Genomic DNA, 12831 nt, shown 5'->3' with positions numbered 1-12831 from the left:
TTGGCAACTCAGATTTTCAGGCAGGATGTTTTTCCAACCTACAAACGAAATTCAGCGGAGAGATAAAGAGAATTCAGCTGAGCTGTAAAGGAGGGCACCGCCGACGGGGGCCCTTCAGAACCTGAGCTGCTAGCCTCTGGCCTCTGATGCCAATAGAAAAGAAATTCTGCTGTGTGCGTTACCATGTGAGAAAGTTTTACTCCTCACTTGGACAGGGGTGTGCGAAAGACTATGGTTGGACTATTGGACAAATGTTTTGATGATTGGCTTAGTATATCGCCATTTTTGGTGGTCATTTTATTTTGCCTCTGTCTCCAAAGAATGACTGAGAGCTGCTGCTCCGGCATCAGTCGAGGAATACAGCACGTAGAGCATTTCACATTACACTCAGTTAATTAGTGATTTATTTTGACCAACCCAGGTTGATGGTTTTTGGAACAGTGGACCGAAGAACCCTGAGTTTTAGTGGGTTTTATTTTGTTTCTGTCACGTTTGAATGAAGTGCTTAAATATAAGGGCAGTCGTAGGTTGTCGGGCCAACTATGGCCAGTTGGAAAATCACTGGAGACTGTCTTCAGGATTGGGAAGATAAATTGGAAAAAACAACCAAGTCCAGTAGGGCCAAGAGGGCAGGTGATCATTGAGTAAATATTTTTTGTTATCTATAGCTATGTTTTGGCCAGCAAAGTAGTGGCTTTTGGCTTCCAGGTACTATATGATAAGGCATGTTTGTTGTTAATGACACTGGTGGTATTACATTTATTTTGATTGTTCAAGTGCTCTAGTCAAACAGTGAAGTCATTTATTTCAGATGCCTTTACTTGTTTGAGGCACCCGCCTCCACATTCTGGACAATTTTGGGGAGTTATCTGGGGAATGAACTTTAGGAGTTTGGGTGCATTGCATCCTTGTACATGTAGGCCTAGCAACAACTGCTGTGCAAGAGGGAAAACTCAGAAAAACTCACCTTTGCTGTCAATGAAGCATGCACTGAGGAATTTATTGCTTGAGTTGGCGGCATTTACCATCAACACTGATTGGATATCCACCTTAAATGTGCAAAATACGCATGATTAAGGACATTCCTGGTTTGATTCACTAGCCTGCGGATAGTGTCCTCAGGCTCTTTCACAGATTCAACCCTCACTTCTCCACAGCTCCACCCTCTTGTCCAAATGTAATCACCTTGGGTCACTTCTGGCTCAAAAAATCCAAGATGGCGATGGCGAAAATGGCAAACTCTAGGCTTTAAAATGGGAGTCCACAACCAATGGTGGACGTCAGGGTGGTTACATCTGTATTTTTATCCAGTCTGTGTCTGTCTCACATCCATTCCCATTTTGATGTTAAGTTTTAATGCTATGTCATGAAGTTACTTCATTACCAAAGGCAAAGGCAGGAAAAGCACACTTGCAAATAAGCTGTCATTTAGCCAGGTCAGCCTCACTTAACTTGATCTACAGCAACATAAAAATGAGGCCCAACGTTCATCAGGTGCATTGCCCCCCATGTGTTCACTGCGTGTTTAGCTGGAGGCCAATGACAATAAGCAATAAACTGTGTCCCTTGAGTCATTATCTTTGCGTATTGCCTCAGGACGGTGCCCACAATGTCACTACAACACAGCATAGGTGTCACAAAGAGGTAAGGTCATTGAATCCAGCTTCATTAAGTCTTATGATTCCATTAGATAGTCTTATTTTTTCATCAAAATGAAGCAACCACTCAGAGTGCGTATGTAATGTTTTTCAAAGCCAGGTCACTGTCTTACATTGCAGACATGTTGTTAACAATATTTGACAAAATGGCTGTTTTTATGATTATTTATAGACCCTATACTGTGCATGTGAGAGTTTGTCGATGTGTTGCTCACAAAAAGCATAAAACTATAAACCAGGCTCTAGGGTCCAGATTGCCTGTTGCCATTCACACATGGTCTGGTCATGGTGATTCACCAGATTTGGTTATTTTCAGGACGGGAAAAAAAATCTGGACAGCGCTGACTATGAAACCATAAACACTGCTGTAGACCATCTTTAGCATGGATAAAACAAATGCTATGAAGTGTGTGCGTGTGCGTGTGTGTGTGTGTGTGTGTGTGTGTGTGTGTGTGTGTGTGTGTGTGTGCGTCGACAACACGTGTGCCTCTGTGCCTGTGCATGCGTGTGTGTTTTATGGGCATTTGGCTTATGAGCAGATGATTCTACCATGGACAGGGTATGTGTGTGTAATTGTGTTAAGGAGTGGAAATCAAATATGCTAGATTAAATGACAAAACAAACAGATGTGTGTCTCCCTGTAATGTGAGAAAACAAGGACGAGGTAGACAGATCTAATAAAGCAGGCAGTATGGCGGCAATAAGCTGAGTTAAGTAAGCTTGATTCCATCTATTAACACTGTTTACCATCTCCTTTATTACCCTGAGATGAATTGTGGCCCCTTAGCAAAAGCTGTGCTAAATCAAATAAGATTTAAATACATTACTTGTATTCATTCTGAGTTTTTTTTTATGCTGATGATTATCTTAAAATAGAAATAGCCACATATGTGTGCTATGGATATGTGTCACAATGTATATTTTCCTCAATGTTTTTGTGCTCTTGTGTACGAGTGGGTACGATGGCGCTGTGTACAGCCAAGTCACGAGGTGACAAAGAGTGTGTTAAGGTTTTACAGCAATCTGCTCACCGGTGGACTATTGGTTGTATTCCAAGGGCCTGGAAACATATGGCAAAACAGCTGCTTCTGTAGGAAAGATAAGCTAAACTCTCCATCATGCCATGTGACAGCTCAGAGAGCCACGTTGCACACATCGATCTCCATAGGCTTTTCACTGCATGTCAGAGTCTGAATATATCTGCCACTGTGACAAAGGTAGCCCGAGGGGGGGAAGGAAGTACAGAAGGGGAGAGAATGATACGGGGTAAGGAAAGAGTTAAAAGGGAGGTAGAGTGAATGTGAAAAGGCAGGTGAGACAAACTCCTGAATGAGCAGAAGTTGAAGGGAGAAGAACAGAGACGGGAAAGAAGAGGAAAACAGGAAGGATGTCAGAATTGAACACAGTCCCCCACGAGACTTACACCCTAAGGGAATACTATGATCACTGCTGTGTGTGTGTTTGTGTATGTGTGTATGTGTGGGCATGTGTGTGTCACAGTAGGTGGTGTCTGTATGAACTATCACACAGTTTATTTATGACGGCTCCCCGCTGATGGTTACAGAGACCGAGAACAACCTGCTTACAACTTGGAGCTTTTCTGTTCCGCCACCATCCAGTTACTCACCGTTCATTTTCTTGACAAAAAAAGTGTGTTTACATACACTTGATACCCAGGCCAGTAGCTCCAAGCCTAGTTTATATGGTTTGGATAAATAAATATTCGTACTGTCAGCTAATAATCATCAATTATTTGCAATGATCAGTTATATAAAATGTATGAATGAGGTGAGAGTGCATTGCAGGACAGATCAAAGTTCCTTCAGCTGACTCTGTTTTGTAAGTCAGTGGGCTTTCATCTCCAGATCACAGGTTTTTGAAAATAGAGGCACTATGTTACATTCAGTGGACACTATAATTTCACACTCAAGATTCCGTGAAATGAAGTTAAAGCTACTTAAAGTGCTTTCTGACCACTAGGGGGCAGAAAAAAAAAGACTTGATACAATCACATTATCAAATTTCTTATAGCTATAGTTATCAAACAGCGGCCTAGTTACACAGCCAATAGAAACAGAGCAATGTTCACCACCTGATACCACCACCTGAAATCCAATATTGCTGCAGTTGTAGCCCAGTTTGGTCCACCAACTACAGTTATTGGAACAACGGTCCAATGAACCAAAAGATTAAATAAAAAAGTACAGTGCTGTGTTGATTTTTTTTAGGGTCAGCAGTTACTGCTCTTGAAAGGGGACCTATTACATTTTCTTATTTTATGTCATATACAGTATATAATGTTACTGTGTTGGATGTTCATATTAAGCATGACCAGAGTTTCAAATAATGAGAAAAGAAAAGTAATGGCTGTTAGCAAAAACTTCAGACCGTTCTGAATACTCTGTTTCCAACTGTTTATTTAATTTGGTAACAAGCTGACGTCAGCTTGTGACAGATTTCTTTATGGTCATCTGCTCCAGGCACATCCTGCAAATCTTTACAGTAGCCTACACTATTACATATAGCTACATGCTAACATTCGGTTTAGAAGTTTTTATTGGTGATTTTTCACCGTAGAAAGTGCCGTGATACCCCACAATATCATTCCCAGGCTGTAAGTACATTGCTACATGTAGCTACATGCTAACGTCTGAAAAGCACTTAATCTTGCTGATGTTGTCCATTTCTCCCCGATTTTGGATGATATTTCTACTGGAATGTTTGTTGGTGAAGATTTTGGTTTAGAAGCTTTTATTGGTGATTTTTCACTGTAGAAAGTGCTGTGATACCCCGCTACAGTCATTCCCAGGCTGTAAGTACACTGCTACATATAGCTACATGCTAACGTCAGGAAAGCACGTAATCTTGCTGATGTTGTCCATTTCGCCTCGATTTTGGATGATATTTCTACTGGAACATGTTTGTTGGTGCGGTGGTGCAGAGAGCACAGATACAAAAGAACCGGAAATGCTGACCACTCAGCACAGCGTGGGCTTTTTTGGGAAGAGACAGGTGCTAAACGGAGTCATAGAAGGAGTGTCTTGCACTCCTTAGTCTAAAGACTAAGCTTTAGTGTGGTGAAAAGTGGTGTGTGCAGAGGTCCACAGGTATGGAAGAGATTCATAGCATTACGGAAAAATGTCATTATCTGTGTCTGTTTTCAAAGAGCCTTAGGCAGTGACTACAAAAATATGTTAAAGCATAAACACCCTAAACAGCTGTAACTTCTAAACCAGTTTCACTCATATCCATTTACATTATTCTATTATTTCCACTTGCCATGTGTTTATATTTATGTTGTCTTACCTATGAAACTATTGTTTAGACTGATGGAATAAATGTCTTGGGACCATTTAGTAGTTAGCATTAGCTTAGTTTAGTCTCTTGGTTTTGGTTAATCTTAAGAGTTCTTCATTCATTCATCTTCTAACCTCTTCATCCTCTTGAGGGTCGCGGGGGGGGGCTGGAGCCTATCCCAGCTGACATCGGGCGAGAGGCAGGGTACACCCTGGACAGGTCTCCAGACTATCGCAGGGCTGACACATAGAGACAAACAACCATTCACGCTCACATTCACACCTATGGACAATTTAGAGTTATCAATTAACCTAGTTCCCAATCTGCATGTCTTTGGACTGTGGGAGGAAGCCGGAGTGTCCGGAGAGAACCCACGCTGACACAGGGAGAACACGCAAACTCCGCACAGAAGGGCTCCCACGCCCGGGATTGAACCGGCAACCCTCTTGCTGTGAGGCGAGAGTGCTAACCACCACACCACCGTGTATTATTGTATTTTATATGCACTTTGTTTTCTTAAATCTAGACAACATGTTCATAAACACATTTTAAAATACAACTTGCTTCATTCTTGCTTTTGGACATGACGCTATCATACTTGCAATAAGTTGATTTTCTTTACTGAATATGAGACAGTAGAAAAGATTAAAATAACGCACTGTATAAAAAAAGAAAACAGTTAAATTTGATCCCATTCATGTCCCAGTTTTGCATGTGTCTTCATGTGTATTCTGTCCAATCAGGAGTATTGTGAGCGTGTGAGAGGTGACCATTGTGTAATCAAGTGGGAATACTCTGCTCATGGCATGGTGAAATGGGGGAATGAGAGAGTGGAATGAAAAGTGTTTTATTCAATTTCAGCTTGCCAGGACTTACCGAACTGTTGTGTTGGTTGCCTGGTAACTGTAATACTCGGATATACAAGTGCACAGAGTGTAGTGAATAAGACTCCCACCATTTTTGTCTTTTTTTTTTCCCTGCTTGTGTTCTCTCTTACTTTCTCGGTGTCTGCCTATAGCTGTATATATACTGTAAATTCAGCTGTTGTTACCAGTGAATAGTTGTAAAACCGTATATTTCGTCTTTCGTCTTCAGGACCTGTCTTTTTTTTTTTCTTCCTGGGTATTGACTGGGAGAGATCACAGAGCCACAGTTGTGACAGGGAACTCATACCTTGACAGCAGGGATGAAAGGCAGGAATAGAGCGAGGTCAGACTTTGCTGAGGGAATATTTCACAAAGCCATCAGTCTCATGTAGAAAGCAGCATTGGTAGAGATGTGACACCCGCTGCCCTGTTTCTCTGTCGGCCCCTCTCCCTCTTGACCAGTGACACAGCAGCAAGGTGTGGATTTTTTTTCTGAACGCTGGTGTGTGTGTGCATTTGTGTGTAAGACAGGAATAGCGTAGCTTTTTATGGATTTTTTTGTCATTTGCCCCCGAATATACTGTGATGCTGAAGAGCAGAAATGTGGGCAAATTAACTTAAGTGAAAAGTCACTAAAAGATCACAGGAAATTATCAGTCTCTCTCTTTCACCCCCTCATGCTATCTATCTTGCACCCTGGCGAACTGTGAAATAGCACTAACAAAACATAATCATCTCCATCAGCTACTGAGAATTGGCTATCAAGATTTGATGGCTCTCAAATATAAACAAACAATATGTATGTGAGTCGGAAGACTGTCCGGCAGCTGGCTTATATCGCCAGGCGTGCTTTCACAAGTACTTTTTGCTCCCTCTCCGACAATGAATTTCAGCCTATTTACAGTATGTTTATCAGCCAAAATTGAAAATTCTATATTTGTTGCGTACAGGGAGAGAGTGATTTATTAATCTGTAATCGAAAAGAAAGCACAGTATTTTTTTATAACCCGCAGACTCGGCACCTGCGGTTATATTCTCTTTGTTCTTCCTCTCTCATTCTTTTTCAGGGGCTGTCTCTTAGAGCTGCACAGGTTTTCAGGCTCACTGGAGGCATTCCAATAGATCCATCAATTTGGCAAAGCAGTGTGTGTGAAGCATAAGAGTCATTCCCTCGGGATACACACACAAATACGCAGACACACACACGCGCGCTAATAGACAATCTATGTTGTTTATTTGGCTCTCTTCTGTGTTTTTACCGGCAGGAAGTCTCAGAGGTGACGCTCTTGTTGCTGGTTAGGTCGTCTGTGTTGTGGTTCCCTTTGTGTTTTTACACGGCTGTATATCAGCCTATATGGTTTTCACCAAGCTGCTCGTTGAACCCTCCCATATCGTGGCGTATTCTCTGCTAGACGACGGTCCTGTCTCTGCTTCCCCTCTTTGATTACAGTGCTGTCAATCACACCCTACTATGATGGTGCACCAGTGTGTGCATGCATGACTGTAGTCTGTCCTGAGAACAAAGGCGTCAGTTGCGGATTGTTGGAATCAGGTTTTGTTTTGTTGTTGTTATTGTAGTTGTTGTTTTAGTTTTAATAAAATAAAAAATTACAACTTATTTCAATTGTATTGCTTTAAAATTAATCATTTGCACTTAGCCTGTGTAATAAAAATATGTAACCTATTATTATTGCATGTTATTAGTGCTTGCTTGTGTGTGTCTATGACAGCCCTACATATGCTCAACATGTAATATGGTATTTTGTGGTTGAACTTATTAACATCACAGTAAATTACAATCATTCCTCCATAATTTTTGACACTGTGTCTTGAAAGCATTTTGCTCAGCTGCTTTAGATAAAGTGCCCAACAGCCTATACAAATGGTGTCTGTGGCTGTAGGTGTTTTTTCTGGTATCAAATGAATTCAAACAAGTTATTAAAGACAGGAATTAGTCTGTCTTGTTAAGTGTATTTTTAAACTACAGGAAATTCACCTATTTAGTAGGGATGTCCCGATCCAGCTTTTTCACTTCCGATCCGATACCGATATTACAGCCTTGAGTTTTGGCCGATACCGATACCGGTCCGATCCAAGCATGTATTATACATATTCACTTATTTTGTTGTCAGTCATGTTAGAAAAGGTTTGATCAAGCGATATTACTCTAACAAGAACAACTACTTAATCAGGTTAGTTAGAATGATCCACAACAGTTGGTGTGAGAAACTGACCCGTTTATTGTTAACAGGGTTAAATAAACAAACTTTAAACTTGAACATTAACATTAAATAAAAAATATAGCTGGTTTGCTTTGGCTGCTTTGGCCCCTTAATAAATAGAAAATAAATCAACACAAGAAATCTTTAAAATGTCTAACATTGAAATTAAAATAGCAAGACTCCACACACTTGTGCTTTGGCCCCCTATTAAATAAAAAAAAGATTAACACCACAAGACATTGTTGACATTTAACAAACAATGCAGCCTTCCTTTTCAGTTATTTTAGTAGTGTCAGTGCCAACCATCCATGGCTCCAATTTCACTAATTGTGCCCAAAACAATGCCATCAGTGCTCTTTACTGAAACAGTACGAGTGTAAACCAAATAAAAATATCGCTCTCAAAAAACCAGAGCAGAAAACAAATAGTCAGTTAACTAAATTGACCGCTACTCTTCCTACCCTCCATGTGTGTCTGCCATCTGCATGCTGGCCTGGTGGATTGATAGTAAGAGCTGGAGCAGATCACTGGAATGGACTGCTTGAATCGCGGAGCACTGGGCTGGTCGGAAAACCTGGATCAGACTCAGTGAAAAACTGGATCAGATCTTCTTGGATCGGCATTTTTCCATGCAGTCCGATCCGGTGCTGATGCACGTTTTTTGCTAATATTAGCAGCCGATACCGATCCAAATATTGCATCGGGACATCCCTACTATTTAGTGCCAAACTTGTCTTTTGTTAGCTTTGGTTTGAACACCTTTTGGCCCAACACATTGTCACACCCAACTCGTCAAGTCCAGATGCTTGGTCAGTGGCCCCACAAGTCAACTTAAATGTGCTTTCACACCTGCCCTGTTTGGTTCGGTTCAGTCAAACTCAAGTTCGTTTGCCCTCTAAGTGTGGTTCCTTTGGGCAGGTATCAACACAGCAATTGCACTCGGGTGCGCACCAAAACAACCGGACTGAGACCTCCTTGAAGAGGTGTTTACTTTGTTTACTTCCTGGATTTTTCCCACAAGGAAATTCTGACCAATAAAGAGCAGCTTTCTCACGCAAGGCATATTATTTGGTCCGTTTGTAAATGCTGCTGTGAGAACATGAACCAGCTCTCGGCAATTATGCAAATTTGTAACAAAATTAATCCCTGATTTGGACCAAAGCAAGACAACTCTAGGTCTGAAAGCAGCCCTAAAATGCTTTTTAAACCATGGTAGGAGCCTGAAGCGTCAAAAAAATTCCACCACCCGGGAGTCTCTTACCGCCACTAAAGGGTGGCTTGGTGCATCAATATCGGAGGCCAAGCATTGGTATTGGACGAGTTGGGACCGAGACCAGGTTGCTTGGTCACCTCCTAGAAATGAGCATGTAATTCAATGTATTTCTTTGTTTTTTAAACAAGTTTAAACAAATGACCAATAATAATTACGCCTGCGCTCTCTGTGCATGCAAACATGCACACATGCAAATATTAGGCATTGAAAATGTGAGAGATCTGTATGTCTGTTAAAACAGTTTTCAGTAGCATAGTAGGTCCTCAAAGTCATGTCATATAACATACATACCTTTCAATGAAGCACTGCCCCCGCCTGACCACACACACGCATTTATAGACAAATAATTACTCTCTGTATGTTTACATAAAACTGAAGCCAAACAGGCATCAGCTAAACAAACAAGACAATCAATTGTAAAATGTTCATAAAGTCTGTAATTTCCACTGGAAATCAAACGAAGCGCAGCCTTCACTCATCAACAACATGATATCTACAGTATGCCCGTGTCCTTATGGGCCTTAGAAGCTCATTAGAAAGCAACAAGCTTCCTTGCATGATCCAGATGATGTGACGCTACTAATTAAAAGGTGCCACACTGTAAAGTCTCAATTTGCTGATGAGCTAAATCAGGACATTCTCTTTCAGGGTTGAATGATCGGAGGGTTTCAGCACTCTGTGATTGACATTCAAGATAGAGACAATGCTGTTACCGCATGTACGCAGCAGATACAGGCGCACTGCTCTTCCCTACAGTTATCTAATCACTTGCTCTGTCTTCTGTCTTTGTTCCTCTTTTTTTTTTCCCCTCTCTTTTTTCTGGCGTCTGCCTTCTCTTGCTGTCCATCCAACCTCTCTTTTCTACTTGGGGGCTCCAGTGATGGCTTCAAAAGGCAAAGCTCGAGGTAAGTCATGGCTGCATTTGCCTGCTGTGCCTCTGACTCAGCCTTACAAAACTAACATCAGTAAAGTAAAACTGTATTTACTTTTCTATTTTGAAAAAATATAATTGACTGAAGTCACACTTGTTTGCTTTTATTCTCTTGTTTGTTTTGTTTTGAAAGGTTTTTGTCAGAGTAATTTCAAATTTCATTTCAGCTTTCAAATAGCTGTTTTGTTTTAATGGTTTTTTAGCTGTATTGTCATAAATACATTAACTACACTATGCATTGTTTGCTACCCAAAAAGTGAAAACCCATGACTCGGACAAAATGATTTGCTGAATGTGTTGTAAAGCACCACCACCACATGAAGCTCATCTTATATTCATAGATATTTTTTTTCCCTTTTTTGCTTGTAAATTATTTAAGCTCATAAACTCTAAAGAGCACAGTCCAAGGTCATACGATTAATAATCGAGTATTTAATTGTGTGATATTGCCCTTTACCATTGCCAGGCACTGGAGAGGTGGCAGTAAATTACAGTGATCAAAATCTTCTCCATCATTCCGTGTGTCTGCAAGACAGCAGTGGGAACGGATTATAGATCAGAGCGAGTCGGAGAGCAGAGAGGGAGAGTGTTTATTTGAGAGGAGATAACCTGATTTCATTCAGCTGTGTGCTTCAGTAAATATGCCTCTCAAAACTAAGAATTTAGTCAACCGTGACTATAATCTCATTCTGTTTAGTTAGCATCGTTGGCTAATGATTATAGAAGCACAGGTCCTGAATACTGTCACATTCCTGTGCAGGGGTGTGATGACAAGTCAAATGAAAGGATAGACATCAGCTCAAAAAGGGCATACCTAACAAACGTCTGAACATCAAATTGTATTATCAAGTACTATAATTGGTGGGATGCAGCGTTTTTTGTTATTGATGAAGTGATTCTAGGTATGTGTTAAACTGTTTTCCTTAAACATGCAGAATCTGAGCCAAACATGAAAATAAAAATAGACTGGAGCTTCAAAGCTTTCAAATTCTAAATCAACATTTGAATGCTGTTTAAAGTAAGTGTTTTTGCACAGTTGCAGATAAAGATTATGCTACACAAATAAGACGCGTAAGTGTGGTTTGCCAAAATAATTACATTCTTCTGCAGCCAATAGGTGTGATCATGTATTTCAAGGGAGGAGGAATTTCTTTGTAACATAGCTCAACATGTTACAGGAGTCAAAAGATTACAGACTGGCTGCGGATAATGTAAACTGTACCCAACTTTTAGTTTGACCACATTTGACCTTTCCTTTTGTGATGGTCCGACAAGCTGTCGGAGTAAGCATGGAGCCCACACTATAACTAACTGCACTCCCTGAAGAAATATCATATTTTTGGAAAAATGAAACAGTGACTCCAGAGAGAAGCAGACAGAGGGGTCTACAGTCTGTGTTTGAAGGATATATCCAGGATGTCAAACTGACTCAGCAGCAACAACAGGTTAAAAAGACAAAGATAGTTAGAAGCTAAAGCCGAACTATAGGCTACAGATCACAGTGTAAAAGTGAACCACCACATCACTGCTGATCGCCACACAAGACAATGAATATAAAGGGAAACTTTGCTGATATTGACCCAGCTGTGTGGCATCGCAGTGTGTGCAGATGAACGTTGTTTGGGCTCGCCCCCGTGCTGCTGCCAGCACCCGGACCCCCGCCACCAGACGGGCAGGGATCTCCTGGGGAGTCAAACACTGTTCATCTGTGCACAATGTGATGACACACAGCCGGTTGAATATCAGCAAAGTTCCCCTGCTTCCCTTCACTGGTTCCTGTACAGCAGAGTCGGCCTTTTTTCACTGTTATAATCATTAAAAAGTGTGTATACATTGAGGGCCGAATTCACTAAAGGATTGCGTGGCTATTGCGGCCACTAAACTGGTAAAAATGGAGCAAACAGATACCGTCTAATTCACAAAGCACGCGCAGAGGGTGAAATGCTCCACTAACTGCACTGCCAAGCAGATTGCGTCTCGGTGCTCCGGTGTTATTTGCACGTATTTAAATGAGGTAATATGCATATATTTGGCAGAAAAATTGCCCATTTCTATGCAAATGAGCCTCATTGATAAACAACGTCTAATTCACTAACACCAGCGCTAATAGCCGCACGCAGTTTGAGTGAAGTAAATAACGTCTTTAGAAAGCTGGTGCAAACTGGATGCTCTTCTGTGGAAGCCTCTCGCCCAGACTTTCCAGTGATCGTGGCAGCAGTGATCGTCTGTTAAATCAGTCTGTAAATAATATTTTGACATTATTATTATAATCATTATTACTTAAATGGCATCCGAAGATATTGATGCGTTGAACAGGTGACAGTCTGCGGTCGTTCTCAAAACGCACTTCTGTCACGCACTTCAAAAGCAACTTTCAATAATTTATTTTACGAAACGGGGGAAACAAACGTGAACAAAAATGGTTCCATAATTCATATGAAATTCAAAAGGTAACGAAAAAACAGCTACAAGTGAGAGGGAATAGTGATAAAGTGGTCAAAATTGGTCAAATCCACAGCTTCAACCCATCTGACACTGTTAGACTGACTCACCAGCAGACATCACTACATGAGGGTACACAGTA

At 41.0% G+C, this 12831-nt stretch overlaps 1 protein-coding gene across 3 annotated transcripts in view; it reads left to right on the top strand.

Moving 5' to 3' along the window:
* cadm2a (cell adhesion molecule 2a) overlaps positions 1–12831 on the top strand; it is a 361176-nt gene that overhangs the window by 253221 nt on the left and 95124 nt on the right. For 2 of the 3 annotated variants that reach the window (XM_049592823.1, XM_049592824.1), the window contains one exon: positions 10195–10221. The exons of the other annotated variant lie outside the window; for it this stretch is intronic. In XM_049592823.1, coding sequence (XP_049448780.1) covers positions 10195–10221 — 27 coding nt within the window. The remainder of the gene's footprint in view (positions 1–10194; positions 10222–12831) is intronic. 3 annotated transcript variants of the gene reach the window in all.

Source organism: Epinephelus fuscoguttatus, linkage group LG12 (assembly GCF_011397635.1).
Source record: "Epinephelus fuscoguttatus linkage group LG12, E.fuscoguttatus.final_Chr_v1".
Classification (NCBI taxonomy): domain Eukaryota; kingdom Metazoa; phylum Chordata; class Actinopteri; order Perciformes; family Serranidae; genus Epinephelus; species Epinephelus fuscoguttatus.
This window is presented reverse-complemented; position numbering and strand designations above follow the sequence as displayed.